At 33.3% G+C, this 26,132-nt stretch overlaps 1 protein-coding gene across 6 annotated transcripts in view; it reads left to right on the top strand.

Annotated features, from left to right (window-relative positions):
• Positions 1-26,132, top strand: part of LOC119634370 (tyrosine-protein phosphatase 99A) — a 307,831-nt gene that overhangs the window by 140,425 nt on the left and 141,274 nt on the right. For all 6 annotated transcript variants that reach the window (XM_038028466.1, XM_038028462.1, XM_038028468.1 and 3 more), the window contains one exon: positions 10,879-11,755. In XM_038028466.1, the coding sequence (XP_037884394.1) occupies positions 11,638-11,755 (118 nt within the window). In that variant the 5' untranslated portion in view covers positions 10,879-11,637. The remainder of the gene's footprint in view (positions 1-10,878; positions 11,756-26,132) is intronic.

Genomic DNA, 26,132 nt, shown 5'->3' with positions numbered 1-26,132 from the left:
TTTTTGCTTTACGCGTAAAGAAGAGCCACGGAAGTAGTAGACCAAAAATAGGTGTTCTCGAACAGACGTTTGCTAGATTTGGTGTCAACCAGGACAACAATAAGTGAATGAAACAAACAACATTTGTGATTCAATTAAACAATCTATCGAAATAATTAGGTTTAAGGCCCCAGCACAAGTCTAGCACACTTTCGGAAAATTTCTGCATTTTTTAGTTTCATTTTGAAAGTAAAGCAACCACTGCTGCTTTCGCCATAAGAAAGCCATGTTAGAAATGATAGTTCTTTACAAGCTCTATAGCGTTGTCGTCAAGTTCTTTATTGGAGTTCCGTATAGAACGCAGCACTCGACAAGAACACTGCTAATATTTAGTTAATTATCTGCACCGCACCCAGTTTCTGCGCTAAGCAACGCAAGTTCTTGTCTCTTTGTTTTCACATCTCTGAAATGAGCATAGAATCGCATACGACTGCACATGCATTCACATGCATATTTGCAGCTTTCTTTGTTCGACAAATAAGTGTATTTGCATACGTATTTATGTAAGTATGTGTATGTGTTTTGTTAAGATTTTTTTTTAGTTCCTTTCGTTCATGTGCGTGCGTTTTGTTTGCTCAACATTTTTTTGCTTTCCTTGTGTATAGAGATATTTAAATGAATTGACAATCGTACTGTGATGCGTGAAACGTGCGCACTAACAAACAAACGGTCGCATAATTTCAAAATCGTTCTTTTCTCATCTTCTGTTTCTGCATTTCCTTTTATGGAGGAACCTTTTCGCTCGAAAACTTAGTGAGCCGAGCGAGGAAGGAGCACAAGAAAATTATGGTGGAATAAATGTTCCTTCCAATTGCATTTATTTCTTTATATTATTATTATTTATTTATTTTTTTTTTTGTTTTCAACTATTATTCTATCAAATTGCTGCAGTAAGTGTCTCCATATGTCTGAGCATGTACGTGGAAATTGGTACATATTTGTCTTTAGTATTGTATGAGCTTGAAGTGGGTGTTTGTATGAGTAATTGGTGCATTTGCTTTAATAGTACAACAGCACCAGTGGTGTTGCAGCAAACATTGCTATTACTATAATCTTTACAATTGTTACTAAGTGTCTTGAAATTGGTTTTCTTACTCTTTCCTTAGACGTTGCTACTGTTGTTGTTATTGTAGTTTTAAATATACATAATTTTGACAGAAATGTGCGTACGATTCCACTTTTATTTTGTTTGCTGTGCTTTTTATTGTTGCAGTTGCTTTTGTTGTTTGTTGGCCATTGTACGTGTATGGAATAATAGTTTACTTTATTTCCATCTGGTTTGTCTTCTTTGCCTGCCTTTTATCTGACAACACGAAATAATGCCAAAAGATTGCTGTAAAATGAAAGTCTTTCAACATAAGTTTTTTACTTCTTTCTTAGTTTCCTTCGTTTCTCACTTTTCTTGTGCAAAATAAGAACAACAGCGGTTTCAATTAGATTGTTTTAAAGCATGTACGCTTGTACGTCTGTCCTTTTCGGTATCATTTTTTATATTTTCTTTTTCCCTTGTTTTCCTTTTCTTTTTTTTTTCTTATCAATAAATCTCTTCACACATTGTTTCGTTATTCTTTCTTTTCGGTATTTTAAAAAGTGTTGTATTATTATTATTTTTGCTTTTGGTTTTTAAAATTTTTTTTCTTCCTTTATTTCTTATTTTTGTAAGAAGGAACCTTCGGTGAAAAAGAGGTAAACTAAATTGATCATATAGTTGAACAGATAGAGAATTGAATTTACGTAACGAATCCACATCAAGGCAGCTTAAAAAGATCTAAAAAACATAAGTCAAGTTGCAAGGTATAGCGTTTATAAACAGATCTAAATTCTAGAACTAGACAGTAGAGCAAGAGCTAACAACTTCTTTTGTTTAAGTTCGACTAGACAGGTGGATGTTTAGTCTAATCGCTGCAATGTGGTCGAATCTTTTATTGGCATTACGTTCTTCAGATACTTGCAAGATCCCCATAGGACTAGACGAGTGGACGAGTGGGTTCTGAGATCGCATATAAATTCTAAGAATGGCCATCAGAAGGCTAGTCGCGAAGAAGGATGGAATGGTTGAGCGAGTGCCACTACCACATAATATGTATGTCAACTTTGCGAGTATTGGTTTTGTGGATATCCAAGATGCGTCTCAAGGCGAATATAAAGGTTTCACTTCTTGTTTTTTCTTGTCCGCATCAACACTGTTTTCCTCTACACTTTTGCTCTAAATTTATTGTAAACATAAGGACCTTATAATAATAATTCTTCCACAATTGCTTGCTCCTGTTTTTGTTTTCTCCGTTAATTTTTTTTTTTTTTTTTACAAGAGATTATGTCGCTTGTCTTTTTTGTTTATTGTCGTATATTTTTCTGTTATCTCGTTGTTTTTATTTTCTATTATTAATAATTTGTTTTTGTTTTTGCGAAGACTTTTTCTTCCTTTCATAATATTTCATTACAGATTACATGTATAAACACCACAGTCCATTACTTATGCCATAATATATATACACGCACACATAGAACGAGCGCTCGCATATAAGCAGACGTATACGTTAAAAGAGAGATAAAGCGTCTAACCGCACAAAAATTTCTTTTCAAACTAAAATTTTCGGAAAATTATCAGTTAACGTTGTTTTTTGTTATGTGTGTTATTCCAGTTGCCTGATATGCTTGCATATGTTGTTGTTTTTTCGCTTTTGATTTGTTTTCCTTAACAACGCTTTTTGGTTTTGAATAGCTTCCGGTTTCGTATTTTCCGCTTGTTTGCTTAGTTGCCTCTTTATCTATGTTCTGCGTTAACTTTACAGTTAACAAGTTTTACTATTTATGTTGTTCTTGTTTTTCCGGTTTTTGTTGCTATTTTTAAATGAAAACTTCAAGTTCTTATATTTTTTACTTTCGGTTAAAAACGTTTTGGTGCGCTATTTAATAAGCGGAAAAAATATGCTGTGATGCACACATCTGGCTCCTTTATAACTAAATTTAATTGTTGCTAAAACAATTTACAAAATTAATAATGAGTTCTCGTTAAGCGAAAATTTTAGCGAAAATATCTTTTTATGCAGACAATCCACTACTTTGTTATAACTGATTATCTCGTCTCACCTTTTCTCGTTTTATAATGAATAAGTCTATGAAGTACGACTGCAAATATCATCCAAACCATTGCAGAAGTGTTCGGTTTATATATGAAAAGAAATAGTTATTGACGAACGTAATTATTGGGTATAAAAGTATAGGTTACTTTAGCTTTGCCATAAAGCACATTAACCTGCCCGCAGGCAATAGTTTCACGTTTCATAACGATAACAACTGGCAATTAAAAAAGTAGTTTTTCCCAGCTTTTTTTCTTTGCCATCGTGGACTGATTGGAGTCAATTCGGCATAAAGTGCTTTTCATTACGTTTCTTAACATATGGAACAACGAATCAGCGTTCACACGTGAACCCACGGATATCTCTTTTGATAAATCCTGTCGAGTTTAGATGTAGACGTAATCCGGGTATGTAATTCAGAGATGAAATCGGCTTTTGCCAGTCGGACGGGGCATTTTTGCAACGCACTAACGTTCATTTACCGATAAGCATCCAACGACTACATATCGGCTTATTTGCTGTAACCTAATTTAGTTGCTCTGTAGATGTAATTGTTAAAAACTAATGGAAACGTGTGCGAGAAATTCGCAAGGACGATCCCCAGTTCAGAAACTTGTCTTCCGGAAATAATGGTTTACCCATAATGCCAACAATTCATGTTTGAACAAACAGAATCGTTTCAGGCTTGAAAGTTCTTAGAGTGTGGATGTGGATCCTATCTGTCCTGAGTCTGCAAAGGTTCGTTTTGTGTTACTTTAGAACAAAAACCGTCTCACGCTTATTTAAAGAAAGAAAAACTTTTTGTTATATTTTTGGAGAATTAACGCTGAGTCACAAGGATCAGACGAATTCACCGAAGACAGAGAAATAGATTACAAGTCATACGATCTAAACCTTTTGCGAACGATACTGTTCGTGATCGGAATTTGTAGGAGCAGCAGAATCAACTTTAAACACGGAGATTAAAAAGATAGCATCTTCCGCAGAAACTGTGTGCAGAAACGAAGTATCTTTCAGAAGCATTTGTTAACTTCATAAGATAAGTTTTTAACAATGGTTGTAGAATTGTTGCATATTTTTCTGATCTTGAAGATCAAGACTTTTTTAATGATATTAAAGCCCACAATCTTAATCCCACCTGTAAGAATGCATTACTTATCTGTATAGATTTTACAAATTACGCCAAAAATTGATGTGAAAGCAACGACAAAATCTCTGTTATACTAGGTTTTGTTTCTCTATTGTTCTCAGAACTCATCAGAACGCTCACTCTAATTAGTCATGTTGAATGAAGTGTTGCCTCTAGCAGCTGAAATTTTACATGAGAATTTGCTTATACGAAAGTATTCTGAATTCGCTCATAGTTCAGAAACAACGACAAAGTTTATGTACCTTTGCAAGCATCTTTAGGCAAAGAACTTTCATTTTTTTAAATATGCGCCACTCGCGCTTGAAAGTGTCAGACGTAAAAATTATTACTTATCGTGTTTTCTAAAAGATAGTTTTACCTTTTCTGGCATTTGATGGAGCTTTCCCTTTTAAGCTTCCGCGTGCGATCACACAGAGAGATGTCCATGATAATGTCGACCGACAAGACGACGACATGAAAAAGAAAGAATAAATTTCCTGATAATGTAAACGGTTTCACAAACACAAAAGATTGTTTTAATCAAATTGAAAATGTGTCTCGCTTGTCTTTGCCCTACACACATATTCTTAGCCACTGCATGAAAAAAGAGAGAGTATAAACGGCTGAAGAGGAGCCAAGAGACGAAGGCACGTCAGATGAGACTAAAGTGCCGGGTTCTTGTTGTGTAAGCTTCGTAACTCACGACCAAAATAACTTTTTATGTCTTCTTCGTTCCATTATAACATAGATAAGTTCGAATATTCTATTTACAATGGAGATGAGTAGCTAAAAAAAAAGCATGAATAACGTAAGGAGATAAGAGAAAAGGTTTAATTTCACATTTGGCAAACTTCACCTTTAAACTGCTTTTAAATGTTCATTGTACTTAATAGCAGTCACTTAGCCTGCATAATATCATGCATGATGCATACACTCGCGCACAGACAGCAAATGTCCGTGTAAGTACACATATCAAAGTGTTAATGTACTGTTTATATTTACGGAAGTAAACTTAAAACGTTTATTTTTCTAACTGATGGTCTTCTACAACTACATGTTTATTTTCTTATGACGAACATGCATGTACAAACATGCATACATACATGTATATGTTTCTATTTAACACGAAACCATTTCCCTCGAGACGATTGCAACCGTATTAAGTGCACACATAAAAACTGCCTAGAATAACAAAAAGCAGAGAAAGAAGAAAGAGAAAAACTGTTTGCTCGCTCGCTTATCTTATCCCCATTTTGTTATATCATCTCCCGAGTTTTGTTTTCTTTTCTCATTTTCTTTTTTTCATTTCATTTTTATGTCATGTTTCACTAAGACTTGTACTTGTCATATGAACTCAAGTCTTTCTCTTTTTCTTTATATATAAATGTATGCGTATATATATATATATATATATATATATATATATATATATATATATATAATCGGTCATTGCTATGTGTTGAATGAATTTTTCTCTCTCTTCCTTTCGCTCCCTCTCTGCTTCTATTATAGGAGGTTTTGCGATTTTGCAATCATTATCGTCACTCAATTGTAACGTAAATCATGAAGAATAAAAAAAATGTTTTCTTTTTTTTTTTACATTAAAAATTTTATGAATTTGTTTTTTTTACTTCAGAAGGAAACTTGAAGAACGAAGAAAGCCTGCTTTTAAAATTAATATTAACCGAGTAAATTGTGAAATTCCAACTTAATTTAGAGGGTTTCGCTCCGCCTCACACATGTGATAATAAAAAATAATATTTAACTCTTAAATACTACAAAGGGCATAAAGAGGTTTAAGCTTCTTTTACTTTCATATTCGTGCACTTAACTTATTTCGTGTTTACGTATAAATGCGCACACAATTTATGTTTTTGCGAAAGTTACCGTTTAAAAAAAAAATAAGTGAAAAAAAAAAAAATGAAAAAAATGCATACTTATACGCACTCATACAATTATAACAATGTAGTTGGTTGTGTGTAATTTCCGGCTGTTTTAAGTGGAAACTCTTGTTTTCAACACTCACCGCCAACACTGTTATAATTGTAAGTGTATCTCTTATACACACATGCATACACTTTTCCATACTTTTATAGTTTTATTTATGAAACAAAGTACATACGGCAGTATTTAGATTTCCAAGTATTTATAAAAAAGCAAAAAAAAAAGACATTCTGTGTATGTATCTAAACAGTTAAACTTGTTTACCCACATATATCAAGTGATTTAAGTTTTTCAAAATGCTTTTATTTTTTTGCAGTCCAACGTACGTAACACACACCACTGACTTTCAACTTTTCCCTTTTCCACTTTAGGGGGGGAAAAAAAAATGAGAAATTGTCTTCATTTTTATTACTTTTGTCTAAAGTCGAGAACTCCATGTAAACGACGATTCTCTGACAAATATAAGGCAAATAATAGATGGATAAATGCCACCAAATGATCAAATGCTTGTCCGTCGCATTATTGTTTCGGGGACAATTACGATTTTCTCGTCTCTTGAGTATTCTACATATATATGCTATTAACAACCAGTTGCGTAAATAAAAAACTTAAAACTTTAACATTGTTTCCGCGTCAGTTTTGATAGGATTTCCTCTACTATGATTGACGTAATTTCGGATGCATTAGGAGCCAATTTTCTCTTTGAAATTCGTGGGTGTGTTTTACAGGTTGGTTTCTCGCACGTGGATACCAATCTTTCCAACAGTAAATAAAATACGTCTGCCGCGCAGCTTGCTTTGAATCACGGAGAATGACTTGACATTCCGCCTTTCTTTTTCTCTTAATTCGCTAAGCGTTGTCGATTGTCAGGCCGGTATGCAGTAGCAAGAGTTGATCGATCTACGCTTCTGCGGAGCCGAAGATCTAGTATATTCCGATTTTTTGAAAAATCAAGTGGACATGTGTTTTCAAGTGCCTCTTACTAACCTCATGCGATTGGTTGTCATCTGTGGTGAATTGCAATCGATGGGAACTTGTTTCGGGTACCCATCGTATCGCATGTGACACGATGATATTTGCCTCCTTTTCCTCGCTTAACAAACAAAAGAACAAAAGAATTACTTCTTTCTTTCCCAATCAACTTATCGACCGACACGTGCATATTTAATAAAACATTACTTTTGAAAGTAACTGTTTTGCTATTCTACTTTAACGCATTGCTAAACCTTTAAATCTAAAACTAAGCTGAATAAATGTATGAATATGAGAAAATACATTCCGAGAACTCGTATTTAACATAATTTCACCTATTAGGAGAGCAGTTATTCATATGTATTCATATGTTAAATGTGAAAAACTCTTAAAGAGTAAGAACTCATATGCTTTCATACGTCTGGCGTTAAGTAGCTTTGTACGTCTTCACTTAACGTACGTACGAAATCATGCAATTCATGCAAGCATTTATAGAGCTTACCGTTTAAAAGTGAAATGAAAAGAAACTAAATAAAACTCTGGATGTACCGTACTAAAACTTATACACACACACACACATATATGTACGCTCAGAAAGATATACAAATGTTTGTGCTTTTAGCATACAAACGCAAATTCATATTTTCAGGAGTATTCCTGCTTCCGTATAATTGGGTGTTTGTCGTTCCTGTGCATGTGTTGATAATATATTCTAAGTATTTTAATAATGTGATGCATTAAAATTAAACGCTAATTCGCATTAATTTCAGTTTAAATTAGAATATTTTGATGATGGTATTATGTAGAATAACAATTCCATATCTAGGGAGAAAAGGAAAATGGCGAAAAATTAAAAACTTGCTATTTATGCAAAGCGAAAAAAGTATATCAAACAACAAAAAAATGAGAAAACATTTTAATTATCATACTTTGAAAAAAAAAAGTTGAATTATAGAGATGAAAATGTGGGTTAGAAACGTTAAGGAAAATATCATTAATATTAAAAGCAAGCAAGAGTTGCATTACGATAAGTTTAAAACGGTATTTCTCCACAAGAGTTATCCTCCGCATTAATAAGAGCAAGCCGTTCTTTGACGGATGCCAAAAATTGAAAAGTTTTGTCTTATATTCTTTCTTTTCGACTGCATCTCTTGCAGTCCAAAAACATTTATTTTAAGCCGCTTCTGTATCCGCTTACCACCAAGTAAGATTTGATAATTGCAGATGTGGCGATCTGATGCGCCCAAAGCGTCTACGTCGCTTGTTCAACGCTATTCACTTTTACGTAACAGGGTACATTTACAGAGCTCTTATAAATCTGTTGAGCAATTATTGAAGCATCTGCAATGTTTAATATTTATATCCCTTCAATTATTTTATATTTTTTATAATGTCGGGAAAAATGCGCTATCAGTTGGAGAGTTGGAAAATTCATACTGGACCGGGTACAACTCTTTTTTTCGTTCTACTTGATTTAATTTTTTTTTTTTTTTATATGAAATGATTACTCTTTTAAGACCATCATTCATTTTCATTTCAAGTGACGTAGTCGTTCACATTTGATTATTTCATCGAGTAGTTCTTCATCTGCAAAAAATCAAATTTAATTATAAAAAAAAAAGCGATTAAAAAAGAAAATTAGTCCGAACATGAAACTCGCGAAAGCACACATATACTAATAGATTGAAATCTAATTCTGAACGAAGGTGATTGCGGGAAATAAATTTCGGCAGCAAAATTCTCCCGAATTTAATTTCATGCACATTTCCCCGCTCGCAATGAATGAGTTTTGGTTTTCCTTTTTGATTAAATTAAACAAAATTCGTTAATTCTATATATAAAAAGCAACTATTTTTATTTAATAGAAGTACGTATCTCAAGAAATTAAACTTTGAGTCTTGCATTTAAGGCTTCTTGCGAGCTTTTCTTCTTTGCAAGTCATGCAACGCATGACGGCGTAAGCTAAAGCAACAAAAAATTGAATAAAAACTGGAAAATAAATAAAGTTTTGAATAAATTTCAAGTTGCATCGGAATGCGGAAATTTGCAATATTATGAATGAAATCGTTTAGGTGCTTATGTATAACAACGTCTGAAACGATCCAACAAATGTAAATAAGGATATTACAAGAAGATAATGTTAAAAATCTCGTTTGTGCACACACATACACAATCCTTCGCATTAACTTATATACACTTTAAAAAATTTTGAACGTATTCCGTTAGCGATTGTTTACTAATTACGGCTACATTTCAACTTAATTTTTGTTTCACGTTGAAGCCGTCAGTTATTTTATGCTATCGAATCAAAGATTTATATTAAAAATTCAATATCGGATATAATTTCTAAGTGTACATACCGCATGTGCACAATATGTAGTCATATGTATGTGCATTCACTGCATTAACTCAAATGGAAAAGTCATGTCGTCATAGGATTATAGAATTGCAAAAGACTTGCAATTACAAAACCAAAGTAAGCTGTTTTCTCCATTCAAATTTTGTTACAATATTTTTTTGTGGATTATGCATATTCGTATTAGTTTTCCAGGAAACGTAAAATGAAGATTTCAATACGTACACAAGGAAGATAACTTCCCTATCTATCGTCATGTAAACGTTTTACTGCTTGGCTCGATTGAAGCCATTTTTGAATTGAGTTTTTGTGAACCGTGTACACTTGAGTTCATTTATACATACATAAAATTTGTAAGATGGCGGGGAAAATGTAGATAAACTTGTTCTCGAAAGTTACTTTACCTACCCATTTACTTGTCTATGCTCTCCAAAAGTATAACGGTCTTCCTTTAGCTCTCTCCAAAATATTCTCCAAAATATTCTATAATCGATAGATAAGCTTCATTAGATGAGATGAAAACCTTGACGGATAAGGAATAGGAATGCTTCATTAGTCTAATTATTGCAAAGAAACCGACGAGATTTGGGTCTGTTTCCGTTGTAATGAATATAAAAATAAATATTTTATGATGTCATTCCAAGAATGAATAAAACTTAAGCTAAACATATGTTTTAGTTATAGTATCAACCTTTTGGGCTCTAATACGTCATGAGATCTGCACAGATTGTATGCATACAATGTGGTTATAAGTCCAATTATTGAAGCCACGTCAAATCTTCCTATACGGTGTTCACCGTCTTTTCCCCCTTAGATTAAGTTAGTGGTGTTATGCTACGAGAAAGAGAAAAAAAGACATGGGACTCTCTGTGCAATGACAAGACAAGATCAGAAACAAGACTCTCTACAACTTCTCATATGCAAAAGGATCAATCAAATTTTTGTTTTAGGCGAACATGTGTTCAAACGAGTTCATGGCGCACCTCAACAGAACTGCATCTATCTTTTCAATGAACAGTAATTAGCAGAGACTTTTCCCATTTCCCATCAAAAATTAGAATGAAGCACAAGTAATAAATTAATTTAATATCAACTATTAAAGCGATCGCCACACTTGGCAGTAATTGTTATCCTGAGCAGATGATCCTCGGTATTCATTCACATGAAGGTAGTCAGACATCCTATTGACTCGTTTAATTCAATTGTTCAACATTTGCTGTAAAATTATTGCAATATTCCGGGGGGACTTTTAAAAGGTTTCCGAACCAAAATTCAATACAAATAACAATCAAAAAATCATTAAATTATTAAATGAATTTAATAATATTTTATTTTTCGTTTTATGTTTATTCTTTCAGATTGTTGTTGATTGTAAACTCAATGCAGCAATATGGAAAATATGATGGAGATCATTGGCTGTGCGAAAAAAAATGAACAATTTTTCATACGCTTGTTATTACAACGAGACAGAAATGTATGGTTGAAAGTAAAAATAAATCAAATCATGAATTTTCGCGACAAAAAATATTCGCCAGCACTACCAGCAATAACGACGTACACAAAAAGATTAACAATGAAAGTACAAACACAAAGATAGTAAAATTGTTGAATAACAAATTCAAATCTATCTCGTGTTAGACTATGGAACACAATTTTCAAAGGAAAAACCAACAACAAAGCATTTAAAAATTAAAAAAAATAAAAATACATTAAAAGAGAATACTTATCAACGCCACCACACTCACCGCCAGAATATAAATAGATAAGTAAAGAAAAAATAATAACAAATAAATAAAATAACTCGCAAAACTCGAACAATAGAAACAAATTTCGCGAAACCCAAATACCACCGAAATACAACTAAAAAAGAAAAATATATAATGTAAACATTCTCGCGCCGTTTTACGTATCCCCGAAAGATCATCTGTTCATATGAATGAATACAACTAATAGAAAAAGTATAAAAAAAAGGATAACAAATTGTGCATAAAATAGAAAAAATTTGTTCGGCTCAAAAAAATTCAAAAAAAAAAGTTTTAATAAAAAAAGTAATAATAATTGCATGGGTGGGTGTGTTAAAGATTCGTAACTAAAAAAACATAAATAAATAAATAAAAATGGCACTACGTATATCGGCCAAATACAAAACTCATATAGGTTTGATCATTTATGGCTTCATGGCTGGTTTTATAATATTAGTCACAACACCGTACAGTCTCGCCGGGCGCATATTCGGTAAGTGCACACTTTTTCCTCTCTCATGACTCTCATGGTATTTTTTTATTTTATTTATTTATTTATTCCACTTATACAAGAAACTCAACTAAAACAAAATGGCAGTCGAGTTCAATTGACTCTTAAGTAAATTTTAAAATTATTTAATAATAAAACTTAGTATAAGTACAATAAAACAAATAAGGAGGAAAAAAAAAAGAAAGAAAAAACAAAAAAGCATGTACACAATTAGCATAGAGCCACGCCCACAACCGATACAGGACCAAATTGCAAGTGAACCCCTAAGCCATCGCAAACATGCATAAGCTTGGCAACCGATAATTGTTAACAACAAATTAATTTTCGACTCATAATGACAAAATCTAAGGTTAAATCAGTTTAAGTACGACATAGGTAAATCGCGCTTGTTGAGCAATATTGCTTATTCCACTAAATATATACAAATTAAAAAAGAAAGAAAAAAAAAAGAAGCTCAAATTGAAACAGAAAATACGCACAAACATGCATACATACATACATAAATTGATATCATAACTACATGCCATGCCTATCAGTTCATACATCAACGTTTATTTCATTTTATCATAGTTTGGAAATTTTTATTTTTCCCTTTTAATGCGTTTACCAACAGATTTGTACACTTACTTTGATCTTTGTGTCCTCTATCTAATTAAGATTTCGTTTTATATGTATATTTCTTTTTTTAACGAAACGCCAAAAAAAAAAAAAAACAAAACACCTGGAAAGTAACATACTCGTATTTTCATTTGATGATGGCTTTGTCAATTTGTTTGCTTTTTATTTGCGTCATAAATATTTCTCCGCATTACAACTTTATTTTTCAAATATTTGCTTTATCCTTTAAATCGGTTGCTGAATTTAGTAAGCACTCTTCTACATGCCATTGAAAAGGATGCTTTTGACAAAAACGGCAAACCAACAATACAACTTTTCTACATCATCAATGGATAAATTTGCGCACGAAAATTTCATTTATATTCTGATATTATTGATGTGCAGGTGATATATAGGTTGTAGCCGTATCCTCCCTCTGTTTAAAATTATTATTAAAATTAGAGAATAAATTATTGGTGAAACGATTGCGCAATCTTTTCGGTTTGTGTAGCAGCTTTCACGTCACTGTATTTTTCATAAACACAGGTACGCGAACAGAGGTGCAAACGGAATAAGCGTAAATTATTTACTGTTCGATACTGTATGCAAGATTGGAAAGACGATGAATGCAGAGAGGATTTAATTGTTAAAGCTAAAGTTCTACATACATCATTACCTGAATTGAAGTTACTGCGATATACATCATCGAAAGATTTCATTTGTTTTGATTTTAATATTCTGCCTTCAGAGACCAAAGCAACCATTGACGACCCCAAAAAGCGTACATAAAGGCGATTGCCGATGTTTCTCCGACGTTGCAAGTGACTATTCGAAATGTCACTTAGGTTGCTGTAGGTTTAGGCTTCGATTCCATCGAGTTTAAAGAACAAGGTACACATTTCATGTTCGCTTAGCAAGGCAACTCTACAAAAGTAATTCCTTCAGATAAATAATTCGTAAAATTTCCCAAAATTTCGAAGATATACTGCAACTACTTGACTCCGTTAGTAGTGAAAGCGATTGGGTTCACAAAACTGTTGATATATGTGTGTACATAATCAAAATTTCAAATTATTTATGTTACATAATATTCCTCTTTTTATTTTTGTAATTATTTTAAGCATATTTACAGCCATATCAGGCATATTTTGTAACTTAATCTGCGACTAACAAATTGTATAGTCCAACACAAACCTCGCACCAATCGCCAAAGAATCTTATCCGTGTGCCTGCTTTTGCATGTTAGAAATCATAGATTGACAAGCGTAACTCTCACCTTTTACGTCTATTCGCAAAAAGCATAGGCAATGCACAGAGAAGTGCAGTTGTGTGTGTGTGTGTAAACTTAATTCCATTGTAATTGAAGACGTCATAAATATATAAAAATATTTATATTATATTTTTTCGCAGTTTGTATTAATTGCCAATAAACCATCAATTTTTGTTGACAGATATAATGACATTTTGTTATGCAATTAATGCATCGCTGCACATTACACAGACTTAGATGTGTGGTATGATACTGAAGTGTGTATTGCATATGATAAACGACAAACAAAGTTTTTATCATGAGTTAGATAGCATATGGTGTTAAATATTTGATTATCGTATTGAATTAATTAATATTCAAAAATAGGAGGGAAAAGTGCTAGTACGCAGTAACCTAATTAAATAATTGTGGTTGACATAGAGGGGTTGAATAGATAGCCTTATAACTATGGCTAAATAACTAAATTTCAGACATTGAATAATTGACCACATCACTGTCTGTCTGTGCGATAAAAACAAGTGAGACTTGAAACTTCGGACACTGTTACGATTTGTTGGTAGGTAATGTTTGTCATTTCCATAGTGTAGTGTTTACTAAACATGGATGTCAATTAATCCACTTCACAATTGCTGTAGACTCTATGCGAAACGCATTTGGCGAACTACCCGACAAGGAACAACAAATAAACAAAAACCAAAAAAAAAAACCCCTTTTTTCACTTATATTCAGATCAATTTTTATTGTATATCCGTTTTGTTATAAATAAATTTTTAATATTATTTACACGTATACATAAATATTTTGTTAACATGCTCTCGCATACAAATGCATGTTATGACGAAAAATTTGTAAAAATAACATGAGTTTCGATATTTTTTTTCCCAACAATGTATTTGCTTTCATAACATAGATTTTCGTACGAAATAACGTCATTCTTAACAGGTAGAGCATGAATTTATTTGATCATAATCTTTAAAAACATTTTGCGCATTCTACAGGGTTTTACACACGTACAGCTATATAAAAAAATACGGAGATAAATAATAGATATTCACTTTGACGTTGTTGCATATGCCAATAGAGGAAATATTAAATTTATCGACTCCCATGTAACACAAGAAGAATCCATTCGAAGTATAGATCTTTCGAATAACATCGCAAACCTTGTGCACCCCTACCTACGCAAAGGCACGAAAAATTTCGAAGCCAACCAAGTCATGTTACCTCGTTTGAGGAACAAGCAATTGTTGCTGGCTGAAAAACGCTATTAATCACTAATCTTTAAAGCTCGTCATTAGAATAAGTCAAACTAATCAGCTAGATTTCCCATACGCTCTGGTGTATTCAAATATGTTAATTTTCAGCAGAAAAAGATTTCTCGACATCTTAAGCTTACATTCCCATACGCAGGCAGCTAGGTTTCCCATACGTCCCGGTGTACTCAAATATTTTAAGATGTTCTTAACAGAAAGAGATTTTCCAACACAATAAGCTTAATAATGTATGTGCTATCAAGCATTGGCTAATGTACATATCTTGTCTATGACTCTGCTCTCGGTCAGGACAAATCAATTTCACCTGTAATGCGTTTCTATATCAATAAGGGAAAAGTTTATTAAATTTAGAGATAGGTTTCAGCGATTGCATGGACTTTATAAATGGTATGTGATCTTCAGCAGCGTATTTGGCGGATTCCATACAGTTACAGTTACAAGTTCAAAATGTAACTGTAAGCTGAGACGAAATTTTCCACCCACCGCATGTTAATCGGAAAATGAGATATTTTCAATGTTTCACTAAACTCATAGGATTACGATACCATTTTATCTTGTAATGATAGCATTTCTCTTCAAGGCGCATTGATTAAACGAACGAATACAGTCAACCGTCAACACAACATAATCAGGATGGAATCCCAAACGAATGCTTTTACATTATTTGTACTGCAGGCTATTTTAAGATGGTGCCGTTGCATGCCTAATCCCAAGAATGATTTCAGTCAGGCAGTATATAGTTGCATTGACGCTTTTATCTCCGTTTGTCTGATAAACCATTTGCGACCACTACCTATGGAACGTCTTCTTTTGAAAAAGTTGTCGTGTGAAAATATCAAAATTTCAAATTTAATTTGATTTAGAAATGTACCGCAGCAAACTTGGGCTGCTTGGGTAATTCTACTCTTTTTTTGAAACCATCTCACATCAAGATTGCAATAGAAAGTGTGACAAAAATAAATGAAGAATTGTCTCAGACAAAGTGATGTAAAGTATCTAGTGGTCATCCTTGCCTGACTGATACGTATTTTTTACTTATTTTTCATTTAATTCACTTTTTATTTTTATTAGACTAATAGATAGGAACGCTTCTACGACAATGAAATATGCAGAGAAGAAATATTCTCTTAGAATTTGTGATGAAGTTTTAATGATCCTTTCTAAAGCTATGAACGTAGCATTTTAGAGGTTAGTTCACTCAGTTTAATGAAATTTAAAAACTAAAAACTTATACAGATTTTCTAATGAGTACACAGACATACGATATACATTCGGAGACACGAAAGATTTTTAATTTGTTGCTCTATGAAATGTAATACGACTTATGTATGAGAGTTCTCAATCAGTATGTAAGTTTTAAACAATTTAAAATTTGTTTTACATATTATGTGCATTACGTGCACGAACGATGGCGTTCATTTTTGGATCTTTTCCTAGTATTGTCAACATTTACTAAGTCTCGTCTATGACTGAAACGATTGGTAATTATTAGTGAATTTTTGTGCGATCATATATCAACCACTCTGCAGCTGAACGAAAGACTCAAAGAAGTATGAAAATCAATACACAAGATACTTCAGTACCGTTGACAGGGATAATATCTTCATTTTTGTCATCATTAATCTGGCTTTCATTCGATATGTGATTCCAATCATTTGTTCGTTTACTAGCGAATCCCAAATTCCAATTTCAGATGAGTTTTAAGCTTAAGGAGATACTACGGCAGTACACAACTAGTATGGCTTCAATGTCAAAGCAATGCAATGCATGCAGAAACGACTGATACGTAAATAAATTTCAATCTAACGGAACAAAGTTGATGATTTTTAAATATTACTAGTACCATAAAATTGAATTACGACGGCGCGGCCATCCATGGCTTACTATAAACTATACCGTTTGTAAGTTGACATTATCGATAGCGAAAGGGAGGGGGAGAATTGTACCAGTTTGAAATGTTTTCGGAAAATGTTTAAAAATTTTTTGTGCACTCATATGATATGTATATGCTTATGTACATGTGTATCCATTTATCAATTAAATTCATCTCGTCCTTCATAAGCGGAAAATGGCATATTATGAACAATGCATCAAAAAGAATGAAAAGAATGGAAAAATACTGCTTGCAGAAAACGAGAATGAGTGAGCGCGAAGGGGGGAGGAATCGATGAGAAACTGATACGGTCTGTGATTGTTAATAATCAATACAAAAGAATATTTTACATCAATGCAGCGCGACAACTATGACGTTTTCCAATACGCGTTGTCCATTGCTGAACAACAAATTTACGTTGGAAGCTATATCGTTTGCCGCAGGTTGCGTGCACGTATTACTGATATGTAACTCCGTAAACAAAAAACTTTCATATATTCTATGCTTTAAAACCGATTCGACCGTGACAGATGGTTAAAATTGACAACGAACGCATATGTTATCGTAGTTTCCGTTAGGGATTTTAAGTTATATATTAGGACATGTGCATATAAATGCGTGTGCTCGTGTTAGTCATTTTTTGGGGCTTGTGAATTTTATATAGTATTTATCCTCTACGATAATCAGAAGAGACACACACCGTCACACGTCTCAATCAGAGTTGTAGTTAACCATCTAAATAAATGGTTTGTTTTTATGGAGAACAGATAATAAAATTTTAAATATTTTATGTTTCGCTAAGCACGTGACTACACACAAACGCACTGGCTGGCCATCGTTATCGGTACAATTTATGAGTTCGGTCATTTTCCATTATAGATGCATTTTTTTCGGGTTCTATCTAAGCATTAGCATAGCTCGGGGAGCATACGTTCTTGCTTCACTTGAATAACAAAACAGTTTCGACACTCAAGTTGAAGTTAGAGGGTGAATTACGTGTATTTTAAACGTCTTTCAGTCGCGATGGTAGGGACAGACAATAATCATTCATTTATTTTATTTATGTGGCACTATCTCTTATGCTCTCGTTGCTCGTTATTCGTCTTGAATGCCAAAAAGAAGAAACGCGAAAACAAATCAAATAAAAAGGGCGAAACGGCGGAGACAAAACGTTTCATAAAAGTTTATTTGGAATGGATTTGTAAATAAAAAATTTTTTTTTCATACATGTCGTTAGAAATTGTTTACTCACTGAAAATTAAAAGTCCTTTTAGGAGGAATGGTCTGCATATTTAGTAAGATAGCTTCTACACTTTTTTTTTTTTTAATTTGCATGGCTTTGAGGGAATGAATAGAAGCACAGAAGTTTAGGCCTACTCAGAAATTCGTGTTAATTGTATTATGTATACTCCTGCGTTCGCCAACTGTATAGAAGCTAATTATGTTGTATTATCTTGCCGTAGTTGTCAAGGACCGGATGTAGGTTTATTCAATTGTTTTGCTGCCATCATTACATTGCATCAATATATTGCCTGCACCTTTACGATATATTCATTCCATTCTTCGCCAAGTAATGGTCATTGGAATTCAAAGACATTTTCTTGCATTTCTATGTTTTTGCATTAAAAACAACAAAAAACTGACTAAGCCGAATATAATATCTACTCTGTTTTTTTAATTCTTACGTATACCTTTGGGTTGAAAATTAGTTTTTAAATATAACGCACTCCAGTGTATTTAACTTAATCAGAAATTAAAACGCGTTTACAGCCGTTTTAATGAACCTATGTGCACGTTTTTTCTCCAAATAAACCAAAAATTATAATCGTCATATTATATTGTATTAGTTTTGATTTAACATTTATTTAATAAATGACCGCAGATTAAATTGTTGATTATAATGTTTAAAAAACCTATCAAAAAACTATTATTGCTCAGCATATGTTTGTTTAGTTTTTCGCTGCGCAATGTGGATTCATTCGAGCCTTTCGTATTAGTTGTAATAGGTTATTAATAATAATTAAACAAAAAATTTCAAAAAAAAAAAAGGTGCAGCTATTTAATGGTGGAATTATGCAGCAGTAGAGATTTTAAAAACAAAACCCGGAAAGTTATATGTAATTACGCATAATTATATAAAAGCGTAATTATATAAAAGCCTGATTAGAGATAAACCTAAAAAAAAAACACTTTGATTAAATGGACAAACCGCAACCAAACAAAGTCGCTGGCTACATACGTAACAATATGGCAGAAATATTCTGATAAGTGAATTTGGAATTTTTAATCAAATTTCGCACTCGACAATATCGGCGTACCATTCTGGGGTCTAACATCAAGGATATGCTCACCTTTGAAAAATGCAATTCCACCGTAAGGCTTAAATCAGTTGTAGCGTTCTTGTTGCACGTAACGCAAAACGTTCGTCGCGAACTTCGAAACAACTCTCGACGAACTCTTTTTTTCAATTGTTTTCTAAAGACTTTACTGACGGCGGTTAGAAGACTTCTTTGAACCTTAATTTTACGGGCGACCTTGACGCATACGTTACACTGCCAACACAACGGCCGCGAAACCAAAGTTACACCTAATCCTTGATTTGATTGATTTAATTCCAGTCATTATAGTTTCGTTTACTATTTAAAACACCAAAAAACAGTTGATATCTGCAATATGTAAGTTTGCGTTGCGAGGTCGTGCTTGTCGGAAGTAAGTTGGTAAAGTCTATCTACTGGTTTGCGGTGTGCAATTCGACCTTTCATAATATGAAGGTTAGAAATGTGAGCCTTGTAGCATCTTCTTTTTTTTGTTCTTTTCTTCCCTCATGTGAAACTAAGACTTCCCCTTTTGAATGAATTAGTTCTCTGGAAACCATGAGTTCTGAACTTAACATGTCACAATGGTCCCTGCACACAATATTCGATGCCAAAAAGTGGGAGATGTCCAAACATAAAATCTCCCGCTGTCTTTTATCAAGAATTAAGTGTTCTGTCCTGTTACGAGGTGTTAGTTAATTGAAAAAACAAAAAAGTCTGTTAATTTCAGTGTGTTGAGCATTCATCGTGCCAGAGTCAAAAAAGGTCATATAGACAGCTAGTACATCCAATAGGTGTTGTTCATTTATAGATGTTTGAACTTCATAACGCTAAAGTAGATAAACGAGTGTAAATTATTTCGCAAAATTATATTGAAAGTATATCACAAACGCCATACGGTTTGGTGGGCTTAGCGAAATATTTCAACCTTTATATGAAAAAAGGTAAAAGTTCTTTATGACGCCTTTTTAATGTCAAATTTTAATCAGGAAAGTACAGTTGGCCGAAAATTAAGGACATGCCAAAATTTCCGTTGTTAACATGTTTTAAAAACTTTAGAAAATTATTATGACTTTATTGCAGCTTTTAATGCAAGAGAAACTACACACACACACGCACGCATGACAAAAAGCACGTGAAGTCATGTAAATTATTTAACACTCTTTGCATAGCCGTGTCATATATGCATACTTCACCGAATGCATATACATATGTACACATATGTGCATAAAATATACATACACATGAAATTCACTATTACCTTATCAGAGTATATTGTACAGGTTTTTAGTGGCCGTTCCTTGAATGTTCCGAAGTAGGTGTCCAAGCAAATAATGATTAGTCTTTTCACTTAAGTCAAGCTTGCCAATCTCAATGTTGAAAAAAGGGGTCCATGAAAGATGAGACAAAGGCAATACTTACTCATCTAAACATCTAAGCAAATAAAAGCGATTTCAACCAATAGATGTACATACGAACGGAAATAGTCGAGTAAGTCGCTTCCGGCGGTTGTGCTGATCGCAATAATACATTCTCTTTTGAGTTTCCGAAGCTTCTTTCTACGAATAATTTAACACTCTCGATGCAAACATTTGATGAAAAAAAATATATATATAACATATGTGTATAGCGAACGTTTATTTGACTTAATATTCTGCTTATGCTTTTGTGCATGCACTTTTTATCACAAATTCATTTCGAGCCGTGAATATTTGAGTGGTCGGTAATTTAATAGTCATTACTGAAATTGTGTAAAGCATTAATTCGATATCTTTGTAGCTTTAGTCCGACTATAAGCCATAGCTTTACCATAGAATTAGTTTGGTTTTAGTTATGGCTCTAGTGTCCTAGCGAACAGGCACGCAACACTTGGACTGCTTATGCAAGCAATCATTCGGATGTATGTGAATGCTTATGTAATAAATCAATTTTCTATTACCATTAATCCTCTGAGTAAACAATAATAAATAATTAATTACTCGTATTTTTAAATAAAACTTGACATAATAGTGTATATAATATATTGATATTAAACGATTTATATATGTATATATATATATATATACATAAATGAATACATCTATAGTTATAAGCAAAAGTAAACAACTGTATTGACTAAACAGCATAAAACAAGATTAGTGCTTTAATAAGGTTTCACATGGAAAAGGTGACACCTATCCATCTAAGTAAGGGTTATGGGTAGAAAGATATTTGGAGATGGATGTTTCGCTTTCAGTGCTAAGCGATTATAACAATTATTTATTTATGCAAGCATTTGTCAATAAATATTTCATGTTAATTATTTATTTAACATGAACGAGAACTCAAACAGAGAGAGGGTTGAACGTAATTACGGATTAAAACTCCAAACTATTGTTTGCGTAGAATTTTGAATTTTTTTGGAGCAGCTCCTGGGTATTTATTTAAATTAAATAATGCCAATTAATATTTTCTAAATGAGTTTGAAGTTTTACAAAAAACGCATGTTTCAATTTGTTAGAAAAACGACTGAATTTTGATTTATTTTTTTGACCTTTAATGATTTTTGAGAATTAAATACGTATTTGTTTTTGCTCTAGGATATCAATTAAAGGAAATACGTAGTATATTCTTGTGCTTTCAAAGATTTTTTTCTGCTTAGCATCTGACGGAGGAAGCAAGTGAACAAAGCTCAATCTGGCTCAAAGCCAATTTACAAATGCGTAAATAACATGTAAACCAATGCACATAGAGACTCTGGGCTACGTTAACATCAACCACAAAGGCAAGATTTCAAAAGGAAATTAATGTTAAGAAGCAAGGCGAACACAAACGTAGAATATAAAAAAGGAAACAAGAAACCGTAAAACAAAAGCAAAATAAATGAAATTAAAGCAAAACCTGTTCCAAATGCTTACAGTAAATTGATAAGCTATAGCTGTGTACGGTACCGAGCAACTAACTGACACGAACTGCTAAACGAAAAAAAAAAATTAAAGCAAAAAAGGTTTAAATGCTTTTCCAGGGGACGGAACATGTGAAAGGCTAAACGATTGCGAGGGCAAAATTAAAAGAAAAATCGTATAAAACTTAAAGAAGCAGAGTGAGAGAAATGAATCGCTTTCGCTGATATGATAAAACCTTGTGCTTCCAACATAACCAAAGTAGGTCATTGAGGTTGAACAGAAATAGCAAAATGGCTTGCGTCTAACAATTCCCGCACTCTTCCCCTACGTAAGAACGCTTTCGGCATAATCGTCTGCTCAATATGTACGAACATGTTTAAACGTTACGTTACAAACGGTTAAACATAAAATCAATTTGTATGCAAAACAATACAAAGGATTTTGAAACCAATATAAACATTACAACCATCTACATAAAACCATCTACGTAAAAATATTACAAAGGCTAATTCACAGGCGTTACGGTCCTCCTTGTAAACAATTACGGGTAGATATATACACTATGTGATATTCTTCACTCAATGGGACGCTAAGTTCCAGGAGTGAATCGGGTGTGAGGACCACAAACAAAGCAATCAAAGAAATCTATCGATTCAGTGACATCCTTTATGACGGAGCTTCTACACGTCTTATACGAAAATTTTTTAATTTTCTTCTTTATCTTCTTTAACAACCAATTCTAAAGCTTACTTCTTATGGCTTACTGTTCTTCAAAGAAAGGCTAGCTATCAAAAATTGAGCAGCCAAAGGTGACTAATCTGTACCGGCTTACGCGATTGACTTGAGCACATCGAACCAAAAATTCAGTTAGCGAAAGAATTCAAAAGCTAATGTAATCTTTAGCATAATCAACGTTGTTCGATAAATTCAGGCATCTTTTCAAATGTTGCGTCAATCGGTTCGCTTCTTGTATGCCAGAGATAATCTGCAGAAAGAAATGTCGCACGCAAAGGTCTTTTACGTTCAAATTCATTTTTGCATCTAAAGGGATGCTATTCGTATACTCCATCTAAGTACAATTGCTTGCACCGTTCACTACGGTCGCTGACTAATTTTATTTTCTTTTTCTCTTTATAGTGTATATTCTACTAATTATTATGATTTGCAAGCAAAAATATCTCATTTTAATTAGCTACAAGTTCATTAAAACTATTAAGAGGTAAATGCAATTGAGTTTGCATTTAACTCTTAACAATCCAGTCTGCATGTAATGCGACTTATCTGTAGTTTGGTTATAAGTTAGAGTTATCTGAGAAAGAACTGCTTGCCAGAAGAAAATAGGAAACCGATCTTAATGTTCTTCATTCTACGACTCTACGTTCTATGTGATTTTGTGGAGCCTACATTGACACAGGATCGCTTTCCGACTGTGTGCAAGTTTTGATCGATCTCTTTATCGGAATTACTTCCGTCATAATTTGTCGAACCAATTTCACCTTTAAACCTTTTAAACAGATAATGCCCGAATAAAACTCATTTAGAGTTAGTAGCTTTTCAAATGTTGCAGTAAAGCTTAGTTTCCTCACGTTAGAGATAGGATTGAATGACATTACTTGAGCGATTGATATTTATGCAACTATTCTTCGCTCCTTGAAGGGTAGTAGAGAAACCAGATACATTTTCAACCCTGCTAATCATTTCTGAGTTAAGCTTTTTTCGCTATAGAATAAAATGTAATCTAAACTATAGTTCGAAACTGACTTGAAACAACACTGCCAAACTCCCCTGAGAAATAATGTAACTGTAATCCAAATACCCTAACTTGGAATCTGATCGGCACAATCCGAACTGAAAGTACAAAAATGACAGCGTCGGACACATTTTAATAAATATAACACACACATGCTCAACAATGCAACACAATCAAGGCCATTTGGAGGCTAAACATGCAGGTAGTTTTGATGAACATTTGGGCACCAGGCTTCCTGTAATATCTTTACAGGATCAAAATTTATAGGCGGATATATGAAAACATGATCTCTTTTCTCTCGGTCATTCTATTACAGTTTCCAATTTATGGTGGGCGTCTACGTAGGCAAATCGAAATCATTTTTTAAAAATGAATGTTTGTGCCAAATTTCAGCTTCCCACTGCGGCGAGCCGGCAAAAATAGGGAATCAAAATGAGTCCTTTTGGTGGCAATAGGTATAGGTCCTCAGCATCTCGAACACTAGACTAGGCAGCGAAAAAGTGATTGTAGGTAGGTTTAAAGTTCCTGCCATACAAATGAAAGTCACCAAAAGATTTTGGAACTTTACATGCTTTATAACAGGTTTTTGATGATAGAAAATTAAAAAGGATCAAAATAACGTACTCGGTTGTCCTAGTGTTAAAAAATGTGTGATTAATTTTAGCCTCAATAGTATTTACCAAACTATACATGACAGGGACGATAAAATCAAATAAGTTGGCCAAGAGAAACCAGCAATTACTGGATGCTGTTGTGCAATAGCATGAACAAACAGACGGTGTGGTTTTTTCATCTCTTTGGTATATATATATATATATATATATATGTATTTATTCGCACTGATTGATTACAATTTTTTCTTTTGTTTTTTTTTTTTAATTTACATTATTCCATGAATTAAAGTAAACAAAAAATAAAAAAAAAAAGATAATGGTCTGTAGTCGATACGTAGTATTATTCTTGTTGCTTGCCCATACCGTTGACTTGCCGTTTTCACTACGCAACTGTCATACGGCACTTTGTCAGCTTCAAATGTGCAAAGAGCTAATGTTGTTTAACCAGGAAGCATTTGTTAAATGACCGTCTGAAATTATCTGCTCATTAAAAGCACTCTTAAAACATTGTTAAGATTTGTAACTTGTACCTGTATTATGCTGAGAAGCTTTTAAAGCGTTTCAATTATTAGCTTTACCCAGGAATGTTTGTATCGTTTTGTGTGAAGGGCGCCGGAAAAAGCTTGTGTTTAATAATGAGAGAAAAACATCAGTAGTGTCAGCTATGAATAGGCAGCATGGCAAAGCCGCATTTCTCGCCTACATAATAAGACCGACGCAGTAAGGAATCCTATTTGATTCTACCGACCCTATCTAACAAACATTGCTTAACACACGACTCCATTTAATATATTTGCATCATTTTCAAAACCTTTCATATCAAAGAAAAATAATTTTGCTGCGCAAAAAGTAAATTCACGCTTATTTGCCGCATTTTCGCCATACTTCTGCTAAATTTGAAACCGATGTGACTGGGAGAATGTTTACCGCAGGTATTGTACTAGATCGACTCACAGCTAGAATACTCTTTTGGATCTCTGGAGTTTTTTTTTTTTTTTGAGGAAACAATGATTAAAGAAAGGAAGAGGTGTTTACCTCTGCACCGCGTATAACAAACAGGGAAATGAAATCATTGAGGTTTGGTATTGCCGCCGTAGAAAGGGCAACCTGTTACCGCTTGCTGCATTTTAGGAAAACTGCATCTCGTGCATCCTTCATATTACAACATTACAAGTATTAATGCAGCAAAATTACTAACTAATCTTTTTATTTAAGTCAGCGCCGCAAGTTGAAATCAAGTGATCCCTTTCGTCTGAACATAATTTTATACACAGATGTATTGTTAATCACTGTTATGTGTGCATGTTGTTGGCTTCTAAAAATTAATTTCAATTGATGTACGTACGTTCGTGGGCATGGCTCTGTACTGAATAGGTGGAAATTGTTGTCTGCTATCTCGGGAAGTTGATGTTTTTGTTCTTTTTACTATCAGCACATATTTTTAACAAAAATGCCACCGAAACTGCAAATGTCTTTTGCATGTCACACACATCCATTTTCTAGATATAAATGCCGTCTTCCCTTTTGCTTCTCTTTTTATTTGTTTTATCCTTTTTTTGTATCGAACATTTTTCCCAATAAGAAACTTTCACATGAATTTTCCCAAGTGCGCACGAAAACCCATCATCGACTGCAAAAGGAGAAAATATAAATAATTTCCTTGTTTGCCCACATTTCCTTACACTTAATAAATATACATGTAAAATGCGTGTGTGTATGTGCGTATATAAGAAACTATGTATGCCTGCATGAATGCTATTACAGTCAGATCAATTTACAAC

This window comes from Glossina fuscipes, unplaced genomic scaffold, assembly GCF_014805625.2.
Source record: "Glossina fuscipes isolate IAEA_lab_2018 unplaced genomic scaffold, Yale_Gfus_2 3, whole genome shotgun sequence".
In the NCBI taxonomy this organism is placed as follows: domain Eukaryota; kingdom Metazoa; phylum Arthropoda; class Insecta; order Diptera; family Glossinidae; genus Glossina; species Glossina fuscipes.
This window is presented reverse-complemented; position numbering and strand designations above follow the sequence as displayed.